At 39.6% G+C, this 26203-nt stretch overlaps 1 protein-coding gene across 5 annotated transcripts in view; it reads left to right on the top strand.

The window, feature by feature from the left end:
* jar (Myosin heavy chain 95F jaguar) overlaps positions 1-26203 on the top strand; it is a 165096-nt gene that overhangs the window by 102349 nt on the left and 36544 nt on the right. For all 5 annotated transcript variants that reach the window (XR_014442899.1, XM_083134578.1, XM_083134577.1 and 2 more), the window contains exon 17: positions 1144-1260. Coding sequence is in view for 4 of the 5 variants with exons in the window: in XM_083134578.1 (XP_082990704.1) it covers positions 1144-1260 (117 nt within the window). In the remaining variant the exon portion in view is untranslated. The remainder of the gene's footprint in view (positions 1-1143; positions 1261-26203) is intronic.

The raw sequence follows: 26203 nt of genomic DNA, 5'->3' as shown, positions 1-26203 counted from the left end.
AATTGATGACAATGATAAATTTAGTGTGAATCTTCGTCTGAAGAAGACCCTGTTAGAGGGTGAAAACATTACGTTTTGAGTACATTTTTTATACAATAAATTTTGCCGTGGTCAGCATTTTAATGTTTTATTAACAAAGAAACAAAGCTTAACAATGTTACCATATATTGTGACAGCCTTTTGAGATAAAAACCACATTTGTACTTGAAGAGTAAGTTGAAAGGATTAATATGTTTTTGTTATAAAAAAATATATAAATATATGTGTATATATATATAAATATATCTCTCACCTGTCGGAAAGGAGGAATACATATTAAACACACACATAAAAATAAAACTTTAATAGTTTCAACTCCATTTTATCTTCGACAATGCTGGCTGGAATCAAGCAAAGATTCAGAACTTTTAAGCATTATTTTTATGTGGTCTGTGGTTTATCTTGTTTTACTTCTTTCTGACATGTAAAACAAACATGTGTGTGGTGGTGGAAGCTAATTGTGTGATTCTTTTATTGTGTTGGTAGCCGAAAGTGGAAGTCAAATAAAAAACTTAATTTTTTTATCTAGTAGATTTCTGCATGCATTTTAGCATAGATGCATTTCAGATCTACATGCATTTTTAAGTCTGAGTTAGTTCCTCTATACCTAGACGAGTTATCCTTGAATTGCACGTGCAGTCACTTTGAGCCACTGCAAAGTTCTTTCCACCCATCTGCCTGTGAACTGGGGCCATTGTCGAACTTCGTTCTCCATTTGTTAACTTGCTGGTGTGGTAATCATTCATAGAGATACAGAATTTTCATTTGCCGGAGAATTTCTACAAGTTTGAGGCTTCCAGAGGGCAAGAAGCCACAACCATGTGGAGGGGCACCATATTTTAAAACTACAAAAAGAGCACTTTGAAGCTCAATTGATCAGTGTTGAAGTCTTGAGGTCATTTTGTAAATAACAATTAATACCTTGTATAAATTTTAGCTGTATATAGTCTGTCCTACAATTTCTGTTGATCTTGAAGGTTTTTCTCTTGTATAATGTGACAGAATCTGGGAGCACAAACTTGAGGTTGCATTGTACATATGTAGATCATAGTATATATATGAATATTAGTGGAATAATTCGTTGCATTTTTCTCTATTTTCCAGTCCATGCTGGCTCGAATGCAGAAAATAATTACCCAGCTGAAGAGGGACAAGGAGTCGAGTGCATCAGATGTCAATAAGCTACAGACTGATATGAAGTCTGCCATTCAGAGAATAAAGGTGAATATATATATATAAAAGGAAGGAGGGGCACAAGGTCTAAATAAAAAGTGAAAGAGGAGAGAGGAAACACTCACCGGATGCAGAAAAACTTCAAATTTTCATGACGATATGTCACATCTTCACAATCAACTCTCACCCGCCCACAAATGCAACCACCCAAGGTGCAAAACCTGCCCCATATTTGTCACTTCCCGCACCCTCCAAATCCCAAAGGGACCTGCTACAGCTCTAACCTAATTTATATCCTCACCTGCAACATCTGTGGGAGCTTCTACCTGGGGGAAACATCCACAGCCCTGAACCTCCGCATCAACAACCACCGCATCTCTACCCAAAACCAGGACTTTGCTGTTGCCATTCACACCAATCACCACAGTATTCCTTTTAATCACTGCTTCCAGGTAGCGATCGTCCACTCCTTGCCTCAATCCACCAACACCTCAATACGTAGAAGATGGGAGAGGGCCTACATATTGACCATGAATGCAACCACACCCCCAGGCCTGAACAAGGCCACACAGTAATGCCCCTCATCCCCTATCCTCACCCTCACCACCACCTCCCCCACCACTCACAGTTTTCGACAAGCCTGGCAAAATAACCACCTATATATTGTTTGTGGCACTGTCAACACTTTTTTTGGGACCTGGCAACACTGCAGGTCATGCTTACTCTTCATTCTTGTCACCAAGTTCTACAACGTCTCTCTACTCCTGAAGATGTGACATATCGTCACGAAAATTTCCTCTCTCCTCTTTCACTTCACACACACACACACACACACACACACACACACACACACACACACACACACACACACACACACACACACACACACACACACACACACACACACACACACACACACACACACACACACACACACACACACACACACACACACACACACACACACACACACACACACACACACACACACACACACACACACACACACACACACACACACACACACACACACACACACACACACACACACACACACACACACACACACACACACACACACACACACACACACACACACACACACACACACACACACACACACACACACACACACACACACACACACACACACACACACACACACACACACACACACACACACACACACACACACACACACACACACACACACACACACACACACACACACACACACACACACACACACACACACCCCCCCCCCCCTGTTTTCCCACCCTCCATTAAGAGGAAGCTGGACTTTTCACGCCAAAGCGAGGAAGTTTTAAAAGTGCTCTGATTGGACTGAGATTTTTACACGTAATAGAGCTACTCCCGAGGATAGCGGGAATCTGGGTGTGGCTGCTATACACTCCATGGAAGTTGAGATATTGACAAAGAATGGGCGGACAAGCACAGCACCCCCAAGAGAGGAAGGTGCAAACTTAAGAGTATTGCGAGGAATCGTTATTCATTTGTTATTTCTTAGGTCACACACTGCGTTGACGAAACGTTATGTAAGAGGAAGCCACAAGCACCAAACCCCGAAGCGAGGAACCAACTAAACACAATAGTGTTCGTAAAACGTGAATAGAGAGGAACTACATGATGATTGGCGGTTGATTCGAAGCGCGCGCTGGTGTTTGACGGTCATAACTCGGCCCCCATTGGCTGCGCCAGCTGTCAGTAATCTGCCGTCGATCACGCCGCAACCCAAGCACTGCCCTCCATACCAAATCATATGGGAATAAATGTTGCAACAATGTGCGAGAGCGTCTCCGCGCCAAAAGGGGTGGAACAAGCTGGTTTCGGATGGCTTAGTAACGGTGCAAGCGGTACGACAGGCGAGGAACGTACGGTGGCCATTTTATACCTCGCGCAATTAGTCGACGTAAGGTGAAAGGAAATAAATGCAGGCCCGTAGCTAGAGGGGGGCAGGGGGGCAACTGCTCCCCCTGCAAAATGTACAGAACACATTCCTACCTGGTATTCTCACTAATCTTTACAATTATATCCTGTATTACTCTAGAAACATAACAAAGACACTTATTGATTTTGTGATTTAATGAGGTGTGTGGGAAATAAAAGGAAATAAATGGGGAGTTGTATCTTAGGGAGATAGACTAAATTGTGGTAGAATGAAAAATTATTTTTATAAAAAGAATATATTTGAATTTTCATCACATGGACTTGTTACTTGTTTGGGTTAGTTCTTAACACCGCTTTATGCACAGAAAGGCTAATCGGGACTGGACCTACAGTTTAAAGTGGAAATCGAACCACCTTGCAATGTGCATCTACCACCACCATTGCATGGCATCAGATACTATTATTTCGATGGATATTGTGATTCGTTGGAGGCTGATCGCTGTTAGTATTGTCAGTTGGGATGTCTAGATAAAACTGTTTTAAAATATATCTTAATTCTGGCCATTTAAGCCATGGTTGAATTTTCTTCACTTCCATTGGAACACCGTTAAGTCATGTTGATATTTACTTATATTGATTTATTTAACATAAAATATGTGTACCGTCACGTTGACCTAGAAGATGATCAGATGAGAGAATGAATGAAATGTATATATGAAATACAGGGTGTTCCATTCGGTCTCGGCCCAGGAGAATCCTGATTTCGGACAGAAACCTAATTTCGAATTTCTCTTCTTCTGCATAACCACTAACCATTTGTAAGCTCCCACTTAGAGCGATTTGATTCAAGATAGTTTTCAAATCCGAACCTGTGCATGTGAGCAATATTTTCAAGGGTTCGAGACAGTATCGCCCTGTGTCTGGGTATTACACAAACTCTTGTCGAACGATGGAGAGGTGGTCTCGACACATTGATTGATTGATTTGCTTCATTTTACTTCGTTTTTTGTGCCACTTTTGGCTCATTTGAGAAGATAGGGATGAGTGATGATATGATGAAATTAATAAAAGTAAAACATTCTCCTAAAGCCGACGCCACCAAAATAATCCAGTCAAGGTCACACCATCTACCTACAGTTTTTTAATAAGCAACAATTTCAACTGAAAGATTTATACGCGATCAAATAGAACGTAAATTATAGCTGTTGTCTACTCTTACGGCGGACGATCTATATGCTGGCAAGAAAGGTGGGAAGCGAGGAAAATTCAGCAGACCAACCCGGCCACAGCATATGCGCCTAGACTTACGACGTCGCGGAAGGAGGTGCTTCACGCACCTCATACTACAGCAGCTTAACACAAGGCTGCTGCGCAGTGTTGCCAACAACTTGAACGTAAAAGTCGCTAAAAGTCCTTAGAAAATCCGCTAGAAAGTCGCTAAATGAAATGTAAATGCTCTAGAAAAAGTCGCTAAATCAAATGTACTTTTAAAAAATAGCAAAAAGGTGAAAAAATCTAGTACTTGCCTATAAAAATATTTCCTCGTTACTTTCCTCTTCCTCTGAACGCTGCACTTCACACTGATTACCGATGTCAGATACTAAATCAGCGAGAAAATGCATTGCAAGAACGTTGTTTATTATTTCTGTGCACTTGGTTTTATGCAGACGAATGCATGCTGCACTGCACCTGTCACCAAACCTTTTCATACATAATTCGGACAAGTGATTCACGGTTAGCAAAGAACAGTGTTCGGCAATGAATAAAGCTAAACCAGCTTCAGCACTAGAAGTATTTAAATTTTACGGTTTGAACTGTTTTTCTGCTGTTTTGCAGAACAGAAGTAACCAAATCTGACTTTATGTTTCTGTGTTTCTGAAAGTTTTTTTCAGATCAGTAGCTTTGGCATACAGATAGTTCTACTTTGGAGTACTTACAGTACGCTTTCGCCGTGTCACTATCGACAGGGGCCAACCATTTGTAGAGTTTTCCCCACTCTTTCCAGCAATGTTGCTTGTATTGCGGTTTTCCCATACTGGACACTACCCTGTCCTGGTCTGCGCACAAATCCACACACAAACTTTATAATTTACACTAGCACTTCCTTTGTCACCACACACTACACAAAAAACTACAATCTGAACCCACGCACGACGCGACCGCGAAGTCAAACGTTCTGTTTTATAATAACTGAGCCGCAACGGAGCCAGGAGGAGTATCGGATAACAATGAGCTGTGAGCAGTGATGTTTACAAACATCACAAACCTTACTGGAAAAGGGGTTACGCTTTGCTTCGGTTTCTGTTTGCGCATCAGAAGCGAATTGCGAGGGTGTTTACTTATTTAATAACTATGAAACGGTATTTAGACGTACCTACGCATATATTTTGCGAATTCTCCAGATTAGTTGCTACAGAGCACACGAAGTAGCCAGAAAAGTCGCTCGTCACTTTTTCACGTCTTTTGTCGCCAACTAGCATTACAAATCCGCCAGGTTTAGCGACTTCTCGCTAGAGTTGACAACACTGCTGCTGCGTTTCTTATCGCGCTGGGTTGGTCGCTTCCCCGATCCCCACTTCTCTTGGCAGAATGTAGAGCGCCCGCCGTAACATTAGACAAGAACTATAACTTGCATTCTAATTGATCACCTATACACTTTCATTGACAAAAGTTTGTAATAAAATATTCAAATTAATTTTGAAAACAAATAGGCTACAACGTTATTAGCGTAAAATGTCAGCTATATTTTATGGTTCATTTGAACGAATTTTGCTGCGCATTGATCTTGCGCGCTCGCTACTTGTGGCTTTTGCCAGGCTTCATTTACATACTGCGGATGCAAATATTTCCCGTAATTCTACAAAACATTATATTAGTCTCTTCCACAGTAATAATCAACACACTCACTCTCTCTCTATCTCGGTAACAACGGCGGCAGACGATTAGTCATCTAGGAGTGCGGAAGGGGTACGGAATGAAATGTATGGAGTACGATGTTAAAAATATAGAATGCATGAAACCTTTAGCCACTACATCAAATACTAATCAACTTTTAGTATGTTTCTATGAAAATATGTCAATGAAAGTGAAGACTTCTGTAGGAACTAACTTAATTTTTGTATATATGTGTTATTTAGCATCGCTTTTCTGCCACTTTAGACCAAACAGGAAGATGAGGATGAATGATGATTAGATGACATTGATGAAGGGGAACTCAAAGCCGGGGCTCTAACCATTAAACTTCAGTGACAATATCAAAAGTCCACCACTTATTGGACTGTGCCATCGAGGAGGCACTTAATTTTTGCAAGTTTTTTTTTTCTTTTTACCACAGCCAAAAAACACATGCTATGAAATTCGAAACGAACAAAGCTTGTTCAAGGCTGGCCATGGTATACTATATTGTGTACAACGCTATAAGTTACAATCATAAAGAACTAAGTGTTGTTTTTATCAACAATACTCAAAAAAGAAAATATACTCACACTAAGCTACAGGTAATTATCGAAAGCGACAAAAAAAGAAGAAACAATTCTTAACAACAATGCTGACGGAAAAGATACAGCAGCCGCTGATCTTTGTAGAGACCGCATTGAAGCAAATGTAGCTTTCTAAATTTTTCGTTGTCTGCAAGATCCTTGAAAATCTTATTAACCTTTGCAATGATTATTTTATTTTGCTTCCTAGTGTCCTTTCGGGACGCTTCACTTCCACCGGCTAATGTTCCACACGTAAGATGCTGCTCCTCAATCCTCAATACTCAGTGGCGACGATTGGGTTCCAAAACCAGGGGGCAAGATACCAAAACTGGGGGGGGGGGGGGGGCAAAAACAGTATATTTCCCTTTGTAGATAAGATTTAGCATAGTGTGAGGGCAAGATTGCGAGAAGTAAGAGGGCAACTGCCCCCCCTCGCCCCCTCCTAATCGCAGCTACTGTACTAATACTAAATAGATAACCAAATAGCGCTTTCACAAAACAACATCGAAAACGAAACCAACCGCAAACGTACGGTCACGGACACTTGTAGGTTGTACTGATTTAATTGAAAGTCAATGGTATTGTTATAGTCCAGAAATGTCCCTGACTGTACAACGTGCAAAGTGTCAACTGAGCAGCTTAGAACAAGCGAGGCAACCCTAGAGGGCCAGGGGTGTGGAGGAGGCAAGGGGAAACTCCGAAAGCGAGTGTCCTTGACTAGACTATAATTGGCGTCAGCTTTAGTAAAGTGTAATATCACACATTTAGAATTCATGAATACCTAAAAAATTAGTTGTTCAAACAATGATGAAGTAACTCTCTTTGTAAACAAGAATTACAGGCTGTATTATCGATGTATATAAATGCCTGAATTATTGACAATTCATTTATATTTTGCATGAAAAGTGTTCACAATTTAGATTCCCTGCTGTCAAAAACTCTTCGCCACAAAAAGGTAAAAAAGGTAAAGTGCTCCCCTGTGCTTAGCACCACGCCATGAAGGCGTATAGGGGGTGTGGGGGTAACGCCCCACACTTTCTTGATCCGGTCGTGAGTGGGGGTGATGTGATCAGCATTACGCCCCTGACCGCCTTTACCCCCCAGGGTTTCCCCCAGGTTCCCATGTTATTCGACGCTGGATGGGCGCCGGGGCCGCTTCCATCGTTAGAAAAGTTCCCGGATTTGAACCGGCCGGGGATCGAACCCGGGACCTTTAGCATGGTTGTCAGGCGCGTTACCGACTGAGCCACCGCGCCACAAATAGCACAACAAAAATGTTAATTAAATGAATTTCACTGTTTTAATGCGACGTAATACCCAGAAAGGAATATTCCCTCTTGTTTCTCTGCACCTGATTTTTATTTCACTAGCGTAATTGCTGCATATATCAGAGAAGTAGCCTCTTGATTTTTTTTTCCAGAATAATACACGAGCTTAATACATCCCGTGGCGTAACAATTCTGCACATGGTCTACAAAGATGTCAACGGAAAGTTTAAAGCTTGATGAAAACCTTTTATAGGAGTGTCTTCTCGACATCTGCGACATCAAAGCGTCAAAAATGATAAATAGAAAAAAAAATCGACTTTGGTAGTTTTTGTTCCTTTTGTGCGGTCCTGGAAGACAATATGTGTAGTCATAGTTAAAGCCCGCTTATTTCTCTTTCGGTGGAGCCCTATTTCAAAGCCGCGGGTTTAGCTGCTTGCACATAACGTCCATTCCAGTGATAACTTGCACTTCTCCAGCATTCAGCATCCCAAGTTGACCACCGCCTGAAATTTCAGGATGGGCTTCAGGACTGTTGATATGTTGTTTTGACATCAAATAGAACAGATGTATAAATTTTCAGATTCACACAATTTTTGCAAGATTAAAACCTAAATTGACGATGTAAAATGGAAAGTTAGTCTCCTTGGCTGCCACAGTCGTTACAAAGCTATCAAGGAGCACTTATTGACGCGAAAGAAGAATCCCTTTAATTTTATTTTTTATTTTGTGCGAGACATGAGAGTGTATACGTAGTTGTGTTTGTCCCATTGTACACTCGTAAATGCATTCTCATCGTCACCCCAAGAGATAAAAAACAACGAAAATAACTGAAGAAAAAGAGAGTGAGTGTCGAGAAGTTTCGACCTTTACAATCGTTGAGGACACGGTGCAACCTAAAAAGATCAATATTGTTAATTGTGTACATTACCTTGTTTTTGCTGATCGCTGATTAAATTGTTTTTTACATACTTGTAAAATATTCATTGCATATTGAAAACACTTGTTTTGTAAAAATAAAACCAATCGAATGCAGGCTTAGGGTTGTCCGACCTGTGATGGCATGCTGTAACTGCTGTTGGCGTAAGTGAAGAGATTCCTTCCTAGAGTTTTCTCACTAGCCACTGGACTAACTGTGATCCTATATATTTTATACCCTTACCGTTGGAAAGAAGTATGCACACAAAATTACAAAGCAATTCGAACTTTCAGGATTCGTGATTTTGTTTATTTCCCTTCGCTCTTGTGCCAGGATGAGTGGCGATACAATTAAATTGATGAAGGGACACTCCTCACACACCCATGACGAGGCCGCGGGATTCGAACGCCGAGACCCATGGCGACGTAGCGTGCTGTGCTAACCATCATCCGCCACGAAGGCCAGCCTTTCAGGATACGTCGATTACAGTGTGGCGAGGGGGTTTAAACTTTCACGTTTAAAGGTAGGTTCCTGTCGCCAGGAAAGAGATGAGCATTTAAGAAATGTTTTCTTTCACCCATCCTACTGGTATATATCATTGTTGCAGTTTAGTGTTGCTATGCGAAGGCAAACTTCCCTCAGGGCAGAAGAATTCAGACAAGATTTTAGGTGAAAAGGGGGCGGCGCCGGGGGTGCGCGAGTGAGTGCTTGCGCACCCCTTAATTTTCTTCCGCACCCCCTTCAGCACACCCTACGTTCAACTGATAACACTAACATTAATATGTAATATTATGTCATGTCATATTGAGCGCCGAATGATAGGTTATTATTGTATGCAACAGGCAAGCACTGAAAGAGGTACCAATACTTTTCTGTACTTGCGGCAGAATTTGTAAAGATCAGCGGTCGTTTTTCTTCTTTCGTCAGCATTGTTGTTATCAATTTTTTCTTCTTTTGTTTCTTAAGTGGTATGTTAGTGGTTTTTGATAATTGCCAATAGCTTAATGTGAGTTATGTTTTTTTCTTTTTTGCATTGTTCATAAACTGTTTGTTTTCCGCCTACTTGTTCTTCCTTCCACTGGAGCAAAAAATTCAGGTGCTTTTAAAATATCACCTCACCAGGTCGTGCTCTGGAAATTATTTAATGCGAGTTGTAACATGAAGGGTAGTTTTCTTCTTAATACGTTCTATGTATTTGTTCCACGAAAAATGTCCAGTAAACGTACCATTTCAAGCTTTTTCAAAGACTGTTAGGAAGAGGCCCAATGTTCACGAAGAAATTTTACAGTTCGTTGTTGGGGATAGTGCGGCAGAAGGGATTTTAAAGATGACACAGTTCCTGTGCCCTTCGCGTTTTGTCTTGTGGCAGACGGTGCCTTCATTGGTTACATTGAGAAGGTTCAAAAATTGTCTTTTTAAGGGCAGGATGAATTTATTTTGTATTTCACTACTTTGTTCAACGTGTATCTGAATGTTTACACTGCATGGTATGACCACTTTCTTGGAGTAGAAGACTTAATACATATCATCATGGACGTCCAGGGGGAGGGCACAGGGTGGGGGGTAGCATCCCTGGAAAATGAATGTCAGTCTTAAGTTATATACTTCACACATATATTTTAATTTCACTCAGTAATTTATGTTAATCAGTAGCGGCGATTAGGGATGCAGTTGCCCTCCGCTTTTTGCTATTTTTGCCCCTGAACTGTGCTAAACCTTTATCTACCAAGGGAAAGTAAACTGTCCTTATCCCTCCCCACCCCTCCACAGTATTGGCACCGGGCTCCCTCAGTTTTGACAGGTTGCATGCGTGTTTCATGTTTTCCTTATTTTCAGAATCGCACCCCCTAACTTTATTTCTGCAACCCTTCAGCACCCCTAGATGAATCATTCTGGCGCCGCCGTTGGTGAAAAGGGATCGAAACTGCAGAGATATTTGAAGATACAGTCGTTGCATATTAAAATCAAGCTGAATGGAGGCATGAATTATCAGTTTTTCATAATTACATATTTCAAAGTTCTTACTTGGGAAAACCGTATTTTCTTCATAAAGTTTTGTGATGGTGTTTTAGTTTTTCCTTGGATAAATGGAAATTTTTCATAATGCAAAGGGAAATTATACTTTCCACTTTTTCAAACATTTGTTTGTTTTCTAAGTAACAATTTACGGAGTTCCGTGATTAATAATGTAATGAAATCCGATTGCTCGTTCCCATCATCGCGGTTATCAGCTTAAAGTGAGTTTGAGTTTTTGTTTTCAGTCCACTTTATGCACAGAAAGTCTAATCAGGTCTAGTCTTACAGTTTAAAGTGGTATCCGAAACAGCATGTATCGAACTCAGAACCTCCTGATTACAAGGTGACGACGTTACCACTGCGCCATCGGGGAGAGGTCTTGGCTTAAAATTCGAAAGATTGCTTGGTAAAGGAAACATTCTCTCTTTCAATTTTTCATGTCCATGCCTATGTGCGCAATTTAAATGTAAGTACAGAGAAGTTCCCAATGTTTCCTTTTCTCTCTACAAGCTACTCGTGAAGAAAAATATAAAAACCATTAACGTAAACAGTCATTTACAATTTTGAGAACGCCTTTACATGACTAATTGCATGATATGCTTACAAAATTTCAAGGTTGTATAAATCAGTTTGATTTATGTTAATTGTGTGATTGACAAAAATCAGTGTTTCATGTCAGTTTTAAAATAAAAGAAATATACAATAATGCACATAAGTAATTTGTGGATATCAGAATCACTTTTAGTGAAAATACATTAATTTCTTAGTTTCAATAGTTTTTACTTAAAGTGGGCTTAAAATCACACTTAAACAAAGAAACAATTTCCAGGAAAAATTAAGTGGACAAATTATATGTACTCATGGAGTTAAACTCGTAAGAGTTATGAATGCAGCACTAGCCCCCCCCCCCCCCCGCCTTCCCAACAGATGCATAAAATCAGCTTAAATGTGAACTCCTTGGCGTCGCAAGGTGTTTTTTCGTGAAACGTCCTCTCCCTAATTAATTAACTGCCATATTAATGCTAAACTTCGTCACACCTTTTGCACTACTCAAATACTCTGGGTTTTGAGATATTGCATGGAATAGAAAGACGCAAACATTTGCACCGCACTACAGTGACAATGATTCATGGCTTCCTTTGTAACTAGATTTCTCGGAGACATTAGCTGCCACACAACAATCGTAACATAACCCCCCACCTATACTGTTATTGAAGAGTTTGGCTGGTTGTTTCCATCGCGGCTTCTCACCTTTGATCAAAGCCTTGCCGCCTGAAAGTCCCCCTCCCTTGTTTTATCTGATCAAGCTACAGCCAGGGCATTTGAAGCAGTGTTTGTTTTTCGTTACGTGTACTTCGTCTGTGGGCTGCATAGGAGTGCGCAGACACTCCGATTAAGGGGGAGGGGGGGGGGGGGGCAAAAGCCTTGATGAAAATCCAGTCGGGGAAATTAAAACCTCATTCTATATCAAGGGCCCATAACCAGGTTTTTTTAGGGCTGGGGGAGATCCTAAAATGTGGAACAAAGAGAAGGGCCGAAAATGCAGTTGGATTAGTTGAGATGGATTATTTTACGTCACTTTTCTGCCACTTTTGGCTAATCATGTAATCGTGACGATGCGGATGATTGATGATATGATGAAATTGATGAAAAACACTTACAAAGAACACTCATGTCCAGACCGGGATTCGAACCTGGCGTCAGAGCGTGATACGCTAGCCACTCTGCCACGGTGGTAGGCGAAAAGCTGTTGGAGTATTAGATGTGACCAGCAATGCTATGGTGGTATTGCAAGGAGATATATAATTGTAAAGTTGCAATTATGATCCAAAGTAACGGGAAAAAATTAAGTCATCTCCCAACCTGACAATAAACAGCACAGTCGCTCACATTCAAAGTCTGTCACACAGCGTACAACTGAGTGATTATTTTTGCACTCAATTCTCAGAAGTATTCTTATAGTACGTTCCTCCGCAAACTGTGTTTTCAATTTTCCATTAATTTTCTTACATCAGCACCATTGAACAACCATGATAATTCTAGGTTTTGATAATAATATATTTATAAATTTAATTATGCGCATTAGCAATGATTCTTCAATGCCCTTATAATAATTAACAAAAATCAGTGTGTCTGAATGAAATTATGTGTGAAATACATATAATTTAAGGTGGACAATCATTTTACAGTGGGGCGTTGGCCTGCCTTGCTCCTCCTTCCGGACGTCAATGGCGCCGGTGATTGGATGCCAAAACTTGGGGGTGCAAGGAAAGTTTACTTTCTCTTAGTAGACAAGGCTTAGCTCCAAGAGGCAATGTTCCGGGTGCAAAAAGTAGAGGGGCAACTGCCCCCTTGTCCACTAATCGTTGCCACTGATCTGCAGAATTTTAGAAAAAATAATGTACATGTCGCATTTGACGTAGTATCAGAATCATTCAACCACCTAAGTATGAAGGAGTGCTAAAAACAAGAAATTTTCCGGAATGTTAATGACAATAAATTTGTTAGAGGATAAAGTGGGAAAGTCCAATTACATAGTAAATAACGTAATTGCTTGGAACTCTCATTGACATGAAGATATTTCATTTTTCTTTAGTAGTATAATATTGTCGATAAGATTCCTCTACACTAAATTTCTAATCGGCAGTATTAAGGGACAACTGCCCCCCCCCCCCCCTTTGCCCACTCCTATGGTGGGCTGTATTCTTGAGATTTGTTTTACAAATTTATACCACACATAACTAGGGCCCGGGACTTTATTGTTATAAGTTATAACATATTTTTTATTTGGCATCGAATCGAATACTCATCTACGCTTATCTGATGAAAATCAGCCGAAATAGACAAACTTGACAAGGCATATTTTAACATATTTTACCAATTTCGCGTCTTTACAACGTATTTCTTCAATTTTCTCATAAGAAGACATATTTCTGTATAATTTCGTAATTGTCTTGCACATAATCGGTTATTTTATAATTTATTCTTCGTACCTTTAACGCAACGGATAGTTTATATTATCGATGGAAGTATAATTAAATTAAGGACAAAGAAATTAAAAGAAGATGCGGTTTTTTCTTTCCAACTAATACAGAACAATAATACCCCCACCCCGATTTTTTTTATCCCGCGGCAGTTGATAGCCGTGCGAACATTATTGAGGAAAGAATGTACTCTGTCATTGTTGTGCATGCACAAGACTCACAGTAAACAAGTGTCAATTGTTCTAGTTTGTTTACCTTTTTCTCGCTTCTCACAACAATCAGTCAAAAGCAAAAATAGCATTCTGTACATTACAGCCCCTTCTCTATCGGCAATCGAGTACAGGAGTTTCAAGATATTTTTCGTTGGAGCCAGTGTGTATACCAGTGTCCTGCGTTGATATCGACACTTGGGGTAGCAATCAGTGGCGTGCCCAGGGAGGTTGTTGTGGGTCATAATCCCCCTCCCCCCTTTAGGGTCCAGTATTCCTAAAACTAGAACGTCAAAGAAAGGAAAGGATTGCAAAATGAGGAAGGACTACTGAAAAGAAGCGCGTGTTAATCCCACCCACTTTCGAAAATCCACAACATGTTGATTTGACTATTAAGCCAGAGATCCCGGGTTCGAACCCTTACTTTGCCATGGGTGTTATTTGTGTTTGTTCCTTCATCAATTTTATCGTACCATCTTGACGATTAGCCAAAAGTGTAGGAAAAGCGAAGTAAAACAAACCAAATTAAACAATCAATCAATGATTTGATTTATGCTACTTAGCGTGGCTGTCACATTTGGTTAATCGCGAAGATGGTACAATACAATTAATGAAGAGACAAACACGAAAACACACATGCCGAGGTAGGGGTTCGAACCTGCCACTCCTGGTGTCATAGCGTGCAGTGATAACCACTCCCCCGCGGTTGGTTGATTTTCGTGTTTAAGTCCACTTTATGTACATAAAAGCTAATCGGGACTGGACCCACAGTTTAAAGTGGGATCCGAACCACTATGTGCCTCCACCGGGTACCGATCCGGGGCACTTGCACTACCCCACGGAGGTCGGCCGACAACGAAGATGAGTGGAAAGCTCTAACTATTCGGATACTTGGGTATCGGTAAAGCAAACTGTATATTTACTCAGTGGTACGTAAATTTCAATTGGATTTTTGAAACACCATATTTGCATATGATTAACGTTTTTCCAAAAAAAATTGCATTGTTTGATTTCCCTAATTTCTCCATCTCACGATCTCGTCACTGAAGGATCCGGGCTCGAGCCCTGGCCTGTGCATGAGTGTTCCTTTGTAACCACTTCTCATCCGTTTAATTTAATCAACATTCATCGTCATGGCAGAAGTTAGGCAAAGTGATGGAAAACCAACGCTAAAGAAAGGAAAAGAAAATACAAATAATTTCCTCCCAGTGCATCTGCAGGGCACTGTGAAATCAGGAGTCCAGAGTTCTCTGTTTATGATTGTCCCTCGTGCAATCACTTCCATAAGCTCGTTAGCTACTTATCGCCATTAAATCTATACAGCTAGAAAAAATGATGGAAGGTGGCAAAAATTAAATATATTAGAGGGGATGAACAGTTAACATACTTTTTTGTAGTTTCTTCAAAAATATTCATTTGTCTTTTTTAGTTCTGGGATACATTTTTCATTCCAAATTATTTCAGTATTCACTGCAGAGTACAACATCTACGAACAAGAATGCGCGCTCGTCACGGGTTCGAATCCCGGCCTGAATTGTTCTTTGTGAGGTCCCTTCATCAATTTCATTATATCATCACTCATCCTCATTTTCGCGATAACGAAATGTAGCAGAAAGGTGAAGTAAAATAAACCAAACCAACAACAACAATTAGAACGCGAGTTTACTTGCCCAAATTAATACATTCGTATTTATGATTGTTTAGCTTACCCATTTTTTATTGTAGGCCAAATTATTTGTATATTTAAATAAAACTCTACTAAAACGAGAGCGAGAGAGAGCGTGAGCAAATATTTGTTATTTAATCATTCTATATTCCATATTTGAAAAAAAGAAAAAAAACCATAACTCTTTTGTCTTCACATAATACAAGTACGTTCCCATTCATATACAAATAAAACTACGTACATCCCATATTATACATAATACTAATACATATTGAACAACATTTAAAAGGTTGTGTAAATACAGAGAACATAAGTACTGCAGAAAATTTTCCCCTGAGTTCTTTAGAGGATTTACAAAGGAATCGAAGGGAAACCAATCCCCTATCTGTCCTATAGGAGATAGACTAGAGGACCTGAAACCACGGACTTTCAACCATTGGAGAGGGCGGCGAGGGGGCAAGGGAGGTACAGGCAGAAATCTTCTCTTTCCCTTCGGCCGGTTGTCTATACCTGGATCTGGTAAGGCGGAAGAAGAGCCAGCTAGGGTATCCAGCCTTGCCAGCTGATCACATCGAGGGACTAGAAGCGCGTGTAAAGAAGTGTTGCATATGAACTGAGGCTTCAAGATAATAAATATTGTGATTTGAAAATAATTAGAGACGTGAGATTGATTGATCTATCTCTGCTAGACTAGCTACACCTCAGTGCACGTCACTGGTGTATACTCTGTCCTGGCTTAGAATAATTGTAGTGATCCTCACGATATTTCCTATATTTTCCCACCACATTCTTCGGTTAAAGGAATTCTGTCTTTATTTAATACCCCACCTTAATCCATCTTCCCCGAATAATGAGAAATTTAAAAGTACTGTTGTGCATATATTTAGTTTTACAGGGAATATTTCTGCATTTTCTAACATTTTACATTTTTTATGACATAATTACATACATATTTTACAGTATTATAGGACGTAAAGTCCTGGACCCTACACATAACACATGCCCTAAGCTCTTGTTCTCCCTTATTTGCATAATGACGATATGACCACGAGCAGTGTTAATAATATAGAACACTGACAAGTATCAAATTGAAAATCTAATAGATTATTATGAGCAGTAATTAAGTTGTGAGAATTCTTTAAGGGTATGCTGTAATTATGAAAATCTTTGTTTTGTTAAATGCTGGGACTTTATTTCTAAAATATAATATCAATACGAGACAAATTGCTGAGTGGTCTTGAGCTCCACAGTTGGCGCCACTGAGGTAAATCGTACCTGGGCAATTCCGTTGAAGATTTTTCACCTATTTGATGTTCTTACGTACGAGCAACACTCCAGTACAAAACAAATTTTCGTACATGTACGTTCAAAGAAAATAAAATCAGCTACTCAAAATTCATGGTAATGTAGTAAAAAGTCCTGGAAATATAGAAACTTTTTTTTTCATCTATCCTTTCATATCATATTTATCGAGAAGTTACCTCAAAGACACTGGGGTCACCTATCCAGAGGTAGCTTCTCTCACAGACCCCTTACAAAAGCACTGAACGGATCAATGCTCTTCTTCTTTTCATTTTCACATTATTTCCTAATTCCATCTACAAGAAAGAATGCTTTTAATCTTCTAGTGTCATTAGTGTGCCAGAGCAGGTGTTGGTTGGGCCATCCATACCTCTCATCCCTTTGCCACAGCATTCCTTTAAAATGAAGGCATCAGCCTCCCTTATGAAAATCCTTGACATACCACTGTATGGGGTACAGAAAAAGTTTGACAAGCAAACCCGTGAATTGCTTTAAAGAAAATGCAAGGGGGGTGGGGGTCGAGATACATGTACATTTGATTCCAAAGTGAAGTTATTTATATTCAGACAGAAACACGTATATTGCTGGGTGGTTTATGCTTGATTGTTGTAATTTGTATTCTTCCGAGTTGCTGTTTTCCCTTTTTTAGCTTAATAGCGATGATTGGATGGAATTTATGATGAGGCATGCCACCAGAAGCGGTATATCTACTATTGGAAAGGTTGACGTATCTTCATAAAAATAAATTCACAGTACCATTTATACACGATTTGTATGTTATGAAACGAGTGAATTATGGACAAATAATGATTGCTTATTTAAATCATAGCTTAATCTTATGTACTCGAGGTGGACCAATCGTGAGGCTGTTACGCTGCCACGCGGGGCACACGGATTTGATTTCCAAGTTGGGCGATCTCCAAATCAATGTTTGTGTCCGTTATATGCACAAATAGGTTATTCGAGACGGGGTTACAGTTTAAAGTGCTATCCCAACCACTGTGTGCCTCTATGGAGAATCGAGACGTATTTGTTCTGCTTGCAATTTTTAACCTGGCAGGACGCACGCTGTGTAATTTTAATTGTTTTAAAGCTTGTACTTAGTAATACCTTTATTGATTAATTTAATTTTATTAATTTTGAACATTTGAATGGTATCACACAATTGATAAAAACGAGAAAAAAATAACATGTTGAAACACCAAACTGAAACGTGTGAGCATGCGTTGGGTTAAATTTATCCAGGCAGTTTCTAAGATCCTGCTAACTAACGAAGTAACTCAATGGGCCATATTATCGGTTACGTCACTGGCAGACTACTGCATTTGGAACGCTTTTTCTCCTTATGCTATACCATTCGAGCTAGATCGCAAGGCAGGGTCGGCTTTAGGGCGGTGCAAACGGTGCCACCGCACCGAGGAGGTATAGCTGTGGTGGCGCGTCAGTTAAGATTAATTTGAATGTTGTGTTGCCTCTGCACTAAAACCATCCTTTCTGATATATTTCGCGATATGACGGAATACTTCCTAATTTCGCATGTCATATTTGTAGGAGACAGAGACAGACGCAAGGGGCTGATGGTATTGCAGCATCCCTAAATCCATGAACGAAAAAATAAAAATGTGGGAAATGTTTGAGAGATCATATTTTTTTTTTTTGCTCACTACACTCGCAATACAAATGTTTCCAGAAGGATCATACCAAGTTTATACTTAGGCCTATTACTTTGAAAATATTGGTGCATTATCAAACTAATGTTGTTTTTGGTTTGCAAATAAACATATTTGTCAAAAGAAAAAATCGTTCTTTTAGACATCATCAAATGTTTCTGCTTGGGGTCTCGGGTTTGATACGCGGTGGAGGCATAAAATGGCTCGAATCCCACTTCAAGCTGTAGGTCCAGTCCCGATTAGCCATACTGGTATAAAGTGGACTTAAAACACCAACTCAATAAATCAATCAAATGTTTCTTCTCTTAAAACTAATTCCGACAGAACTGGAAGATTTTTCTTCCTAAAATTGATGTGTGGCGCCGAATTCTTTTCTGATCGGGGCCCAGGAGTGCTCACAAGGGAGATTCATGGCGTTCCTGAGTCATGGGGATATTTAGGGGGACAAGATTCTATAGTTTAGCTACCAATTATACATATCTTCACACAAAAATGTGGGGATCGTTTCGTTTGATTCACTTGTTATTGATTTTTAGTTATGGTTGTTATTATGTACAGTTTTTCTACCTACCTGTGGGTGATCACGGCGATGGGATAGAAATGAAACACCCCCTCTTATGCCTTTAGAATCGGTTTGGAAGGGTGGGGGACATGCTGTTCTCATTAATACAAGGTTAGTGAAGCAATCAAACTAACAATGGCAGTGAGACTCAGCAGTTTTGTACGTTTTATGTTAGCAAACATGAAAGTGAGCCGTGCCTTTTCTTTCTTGTGTCTTTTAATTTCAACTGGATCCTGATATCCGGTTCTGATTTTCGGTTCCGGATACCCGATTTTTATTTTCATACCAGATCCGAATCAACAGTTCTAAATTCAGATGTAGATAATTATGCATCTCCCATTTTTTGTTGTATTTTCTTTATACTACTTACGATACTCGTACGTTATGCTTCTAAATTGAGCATAGAAATGAGAGAAGAGAAAAGAGAGTTGTCATGGTTTTCTCTTTCGTCCTATTGTTCGCAAAGTTAGCATATAATTACCGGGAAAAGCAACTTTAGAAGTAAATAATAAACCTGTTACATTTACGTACCTAAAAAGTAACAGAGTTGCAGTTATTCCCTTTGGAAGGTAACTTCGTTACAGTTAGGTACTCGATGAATGTAAGTATTAGTTGCAAACGGCGGCATTAGAAGTAACGAATTACTTTGAAGCACTGACCCATCTCCACTATTTACTTACGTACATAGTCTAATCTTCACCTTCCCGTTGCAAATTTCAAACACTTCTGCCTTATAGTGTAAACTAACTAACTAACTCTCTAGCCTTCTTAACCCGAAGGTTCATGGCTGCAGCAACACAGGCCTTCCATCTGTCCTCATCTTGAGCAAGATCTATATACTCTTTTCCATCCCTACCGATTTCCTTTAGGTCTATCTCAACGTTCTCCCTCCATCTTCGTCTTGGCCTTCCTACAGGTCTCTTACCATCAGGTTTCCCAACAAGAATCCAATAAACTCCTCTTTCCTCTCTTATAGTGTAAAAAATATAATAAAATTAAAGTTAAATTGTAAGCAAGAAATGCCATCTATCCCCACGTGAAATCACACATTCCAGTTTGGTACCTTTCTTGAGGTTACTTTTTAAAAATTGTAAATAAGCGAACATTACACAAGAATGAACCCACCACGACAACTAGCGCCCCCCCCCAATCTTATGACCCTTTGCCTCACAGAGGGTGGTATTGATTATTTTGGGCATCACTACTCGAGCAATATGGTTTACCATTGGATCTGATCCCAACAGATACATGATGCTACCATTGACGGGAGTTGAAAAACAAAATGGTTATGCAGTTAAACCTGAGTTATATGTATGTCAAGGTGAAGAGAAAATAATACGTATAACCATAGGCGCCGACTCCATAGGGCTTGTGGGGGGGGGGCTTTAAGCCCCCCAATATTAACTATGTAGGGCAGAGCCCCCAAATAATTTTGCTTAAGAGGCTCTAATGTATTATTTTGCTTCTCTTGTAAAGTTTACTCTGAATTGTGCCACATGAACTTAACTTTAAATAAACATTTAAAATTTTCTAGACCATCAACTTTGGGGGGGCTGAGACCGCTAAACCATCAACTCTGGGGAGGCTATGACCAGAGACAATCTGAGTATTGTTAAAATCTTTACTAAAAAGAGTTTCAAAAGACGATGTGCATGAACTAGGGTAGTGGATGGGACGTTCGGGCTACAAATGGCTCTCACATGACATTCAGAACGAGATCATTGATATATTAGGGAGATCTGTTTTGCGCTCCGTGGTAGCAGATATTAAAAGTCGGGAATATTTTGCTATTATGGTTGACGAAACTTGTGACATGTCCATCCGTGGTATATTAATATTCTGCAAAAAAATGATATTTTTGAGGAATTCATGGGCTTTTATTAGGGGTGTGCGGGACGGGATCGGGACGGGAAAAATTTTCTATTTCCCGACTAGGTCGGGAAATTTTCGGGACAGGAAATGTTCGAAATTTCCGGAAGCTCTGAAAATCTCGAATTCTACACGTCATTTTCACTTTAAGTGATTTGTGGATTAAATACTAACAATTTACGATAAGTTCCAGAAATTGACAATGCAGAAAACGTCGAGAAATAACGACATTTTAAAATGAGCATTCGGTATTTCCCGACTGCTCGGGATCGGGACGAGAATTTTTTTTCCCCGATCCCGGTCCCGACTGTTCAGAATCCCGCACACCCCTAGCTTTTACGAGATTCCGAACGCTGAGGCCAAAACTTAAAAAAGGGAGAAAGTGAGTCATTCATTAATTTTTTTCAGTGATCAGAGCCCCTGCGTATAACTGAGAATTACTTTCAAATCAGATTTACATAACACGCCATTATTAAAATAAGTGCATATATTTTGAGTTAAAACATACAGTATAATACAGGTCATTTCTGTCATAAAGTGCTAAATTAACGAATTTAAAAGTTAACAGTTTGATTCTTAAGTACATTACATTTGCCACTTTAATAGTTTTATGTCGATTAGCGTCCACTTCCCGTATACAACTTACTTTCTGGTCAAGCATGTAACTTTTCCTCTCTCATGAATTTAATCATATCATCATTCAAATTCATTGTTGCAATTAGCCAAAAGTGACAATAAGACGGTGTTAAATAACAAAAATCAAATAAAATCAAAAGGAAAATAGATTAAAGAGAATTATGTAATATTTCAGGAAACATATAAGCAGCATGACTTTTTCTTTGCCAAAGAGGGGGGCGGGGTGTACTGGACCCTGTGCTCTTTTAGTTATAACTACAACCTTCCCCCCGTACGCATTCAAGGATGTCCTGATTTTCTGTTCATAAAACCTGGTCAACCTAGTGTACGTACAAAATAAAATTGGTATCTTGTTCTGAACAACTGCGTCAAATCTCCTCTGATTTCATGCCGCGTGCCGCCTCTGTTTGTTGTCTTCTCTGTGACACCGCCGTGCCTTACTCCCCTTTCTCGCAATTCCAGACCGACCGCCGCCATATCCACCTATCCTGTTGCGTATTTGTGTTTTTGTGTGACATTGTTGTAGCTTGGTTACGTACAAATCAACTGTATTTTATGTTATAGGTATAACACAGAATTACCTATAAATGCATTACGTACAAGTAAAGGTTAATTAACACGTTTTAAAATTATATTTTCCCGAGACCTACAGTAATTGACGTATAAAACCGAATTACGCAGAACTGAGTTACGTATGAAGGAATGTGGATCGTGACGATACGTTCAGATTGGGTTCGATTGTTGGGCAGAGTAAAACACCCAAACAAACAGGCTGATCTAGAATAAGATATCATATTGTATCAACTTGATAATTCATAGTTAATTCAAATCACCAAATTTCGTACTTGTAACTAATAGTTTCGAAAATATCGCAACACCAAATATACCATGTGATATCGGTTTGGTGTTTGATTTCTTTTTTACTTAAACCTATCCAATCATTAAGTTTACCTTTACACCATGCACCATTAAAGTGTTTATCGAACCTATTGGTAAACAGCTAATAAACACAAGAAACCAACCAACACAATAAACAGCGTCTAAAATAGAGGAGTAGCATAACCAAAATCTCTCTCTTTTCTGTCCGGTTTAATTGATTGATTTGGTGTTTTAAGTCCACTTTATGCACAGTAAGGCTAATCGGGACTGAACCTACAGTTTAAAGTGGGATCCGAACCACTGTGTGCCTTCACCGGCTATCGAACCCGGAACCCCTTGATTACAAGGCGACGACGTTTCTGTCCGGTTTAAGTACTAGGGTATAATAATCGGAGGTTGAAATATTCAGCTAATGAAGATTTTTCTTCTAATCTGGTAATTCGCTTTCTACTTTTCTAGTGATTAACATTTTATGTTGCAGTTGCAGGTGCATAAAAATACATGTTTGGTTGAAAATATATTTTAACGCCAAAAAGAAAACTTGTGAACTATCGGTCATTCTTAACGCGTCCTCAGGGTCTCCCCGATGGTGCATTGGTAGCGTCGTCGCCTTGTAATCAAGGTGTTCGGGGTTCGATACCCGGGGGAGGCACATAGTGGTTCGGATTCCACTTTAAACTGTAGGTCCAGTCCCGATTAGCCTTACTGTGCATAAAGTGGACTTAAAACACCAAATCAACCAACCAACGATTTGTGAAAGTTTTGATGAATTTACTTACTTTTATAGCTCGTAATGCAAGATAGTACAGTTATTCAAAATTTTCTTGTGAAGTAATACATTTCAAGCCCGATGAGACGCGGCAAGAAATTTAATAAAATTCCAGATTGTTTCTTGCAGACAACAGGAGCCTACTAGGCGTATGTCCACAATTTAGATGCGAAGAAAATCGTAAACATCAAGAAGTTTTAACTTGCATTTTGCTATTTATGGTCAAAATTATATGTATACTGGTTAATTGCGGCGATGAGGATGAACTATTAAATATGTGATAAAAGAAACACAATCTAAAGGCAGCCACACCCTGACCAAGATGAATATCATGACTCATTGAATTTGCTGTCAGAATTAGTAGGTCACTCCACTAGACACTAAATAACAAAAGGGGAAGTGAGTTACATTTTCCTTCAAAATTCTATTACTTTAAACAAGGAGAGTAAAGTTATATACACCTGTTTCTTCAATCTATTAATATTTCCAATATCAATTTTCAGAATTTTATGGAGTTGATTGTATCAATATATATTTCAATGCATAATAATTAGGATTATTAAAGTATAATGAAAGCGTTCGTTATAATTGAATTGAATTGTTGTTTTAAGTCGACTTTATGCACAGAAAGACTAATCGGGACTGGAACTACATTTTAAAGTGGAATCCGAACAACTATGTGTTTCCACAGGGTATCGAACCCTGGACCAGCGATTACAAGGTGACCACGCTGCCACTGCACCATCAGGGAGGCCCACACAGACCTATTATAAGTCTTGAAGTAAAAATCATATGTTGCAACAAAAGGAAAGAAGTTAATGACGAACTATGCATGCAAAAACAATAGTAATTTCTCATACGCACATTCTTCGTTTGGCAACTTCACTCATTGCCATACCATTTCTTCCCTCTAATCTCTTCAACGCTGTCACTTACATTGTACTTAATTCCTAGCCATACAAGCGATTTCAGGATTATTGTGTTTCTGCACAGCAACAACAAGAGATGAGGGCCTTGGGGAATACTGCATACACTCAAAATGCCAAAACATAGATATCAACTGAGCAGACGGTCCCACGAATCACAACTGTTGCCACTTTCAGGTGAATGTGGAGGAGGGGATATAAATTATATACGTATACATACGTATATAAACACAACTGTTTATTATTATTATAATTATTTTATTTATTTGCTTACTTAAACGTCCTCGTTGTCTCCAACGGAGAGAAAACCACAATCGTAAATCTTGGTGCGTTGCCAGAATTAATTATATACAGAGCATTCCCTTATATTCGCTACGAGACTCGGCGGCAAGCGGCCCGGTAGCAGCGCTTGTCTTTCCCTGTGAACGGGGTCCGCGACAGTCGCTCGAGTCGGCTATTAAAATTACAGTTTTCATATTGTGTACTAACCTTGACTACAGAAGGTGTTGAAAATGATGTCCCTCTGCTACAACACATTCCTGGCATCTCCGAAAGAAATTGGTATTTACACGTGCAAGTTCGTTTACTACTGTAATTCTCCCGATTTCTCGTACAATACTCTCTTTTAACTCACGGATGGTGTGCGGATTGTCTTTGTATACTTTATTTTTCAGATTTCCCAATTTTTCTTTCCACTTTTATTCAGAACTGACCCTGTTACTCTAAACTTTTTTACGAGGTTTAATATAGTGGTCCTATGTGGAAGGGGAACACCAGGAAATTTCGTTGCAAAACGTCGTCGCACTTCTCCACAATTCCTCTTTCCGAAGTAACACTCGACAACGTAAATTCTTTGTTGCAATGTAAATTTTGTTGTGCCATATTAAGCCACAATCTTCAACACACGGACACGACACAACACAACTTCCGAGGGAAGATTATACTGGCGTCAGTCTGCAACGTCAACAGAAAGGGAAGGAGAGCGAAGGCAGGGAGAGCGAAAAAAAAGCAGACTGTAGCGTGCGACTGTCGCGGACCCGTTCACTGGGAAAGACAAGCGCTGACGCCGGGCCGCTTGCCGCCGAGTCTCGTAGCGAATGTCGGGGAATGAATGCTCTGTAGAAGTGCTGAGATGGTGTGGAATGAAATTAAGGGGCGCGGTGTTGAAAATAAAGAAAACACGAAACATGCATGAATGTTTTAGCCACTAATTGAAATTCCAATAATATGCCAATGAAAGTGGATAAAACTAGCGAAAGGTGTCCCGGGTTCGATACCCGATGGAGGCACACAGTGGTTTGGATCCCACTTTAAACTATACGTCCAGACTTACTGTGCATAAAGCGGACTTTAAAACTGCAACTGCTTCACTCTTGCTCGGTTTTAGTACAAGACATGTTTAGAAATTTGATTGATTGAGTTGGTGTTTAAGTACACTTTGTGCACAGGAAGGCTAATCGTGACTGGACCTACAGTTTAAAGTGCGATCCGAACCACTATATGCCTCCACCGGGAATCGAACCCGGAACCCCTTGATTACAAGGCGACGATGCTACCACTGCGCCACCGGAGAGGCCAAAAATTTGAAAAGAACAGCTTGTTGAAGGGAGGCCGATGACACATGAAAAATTGGAAGATTTTTTCCAAGGAAAGGCAAGCAAGGTATTTTCCCACAGGATGGGAGGGAATATGTTTCAGAAAATTGATAAGACACATTTGACTTTTAAGCCCATAACAAAATTGAAAATTAAGAATTATATTTACAACCTTTCTACCTGCATATTTAAATTTGATCACGATCGGACGATTTTTTAAAATTTATTGATTTCTTGTTTGGAAAAAGCAAAAAAACGGTAGTTTTTTTATTCTCAAGACGACTAAAAATCGAAAATAATTGGTTACTATAGCTTAACACAGAATTGAAACAGTCAA

This window comes from Lepisma saccharinum, chromosome 13 (genome assembly GCF_977018435.1).
Source record: "Lepisma saccharinum chromosome 13, izLepSacc3.1, whole genome shotgun sequence".
Classification (NCBI taxonomy): domain Eukaryota; kingdom Metazoa; phylum Arthropoda; class Insecta; order Zygentoma; family Lepismatidae; genus Lepisma; species Lepisma saccharinum.
The sequence above is the reverse complement of the archived record's forward strand: the minus strand, read 5'-3'. Positions and strand labels throughout refer to the sequence as shown.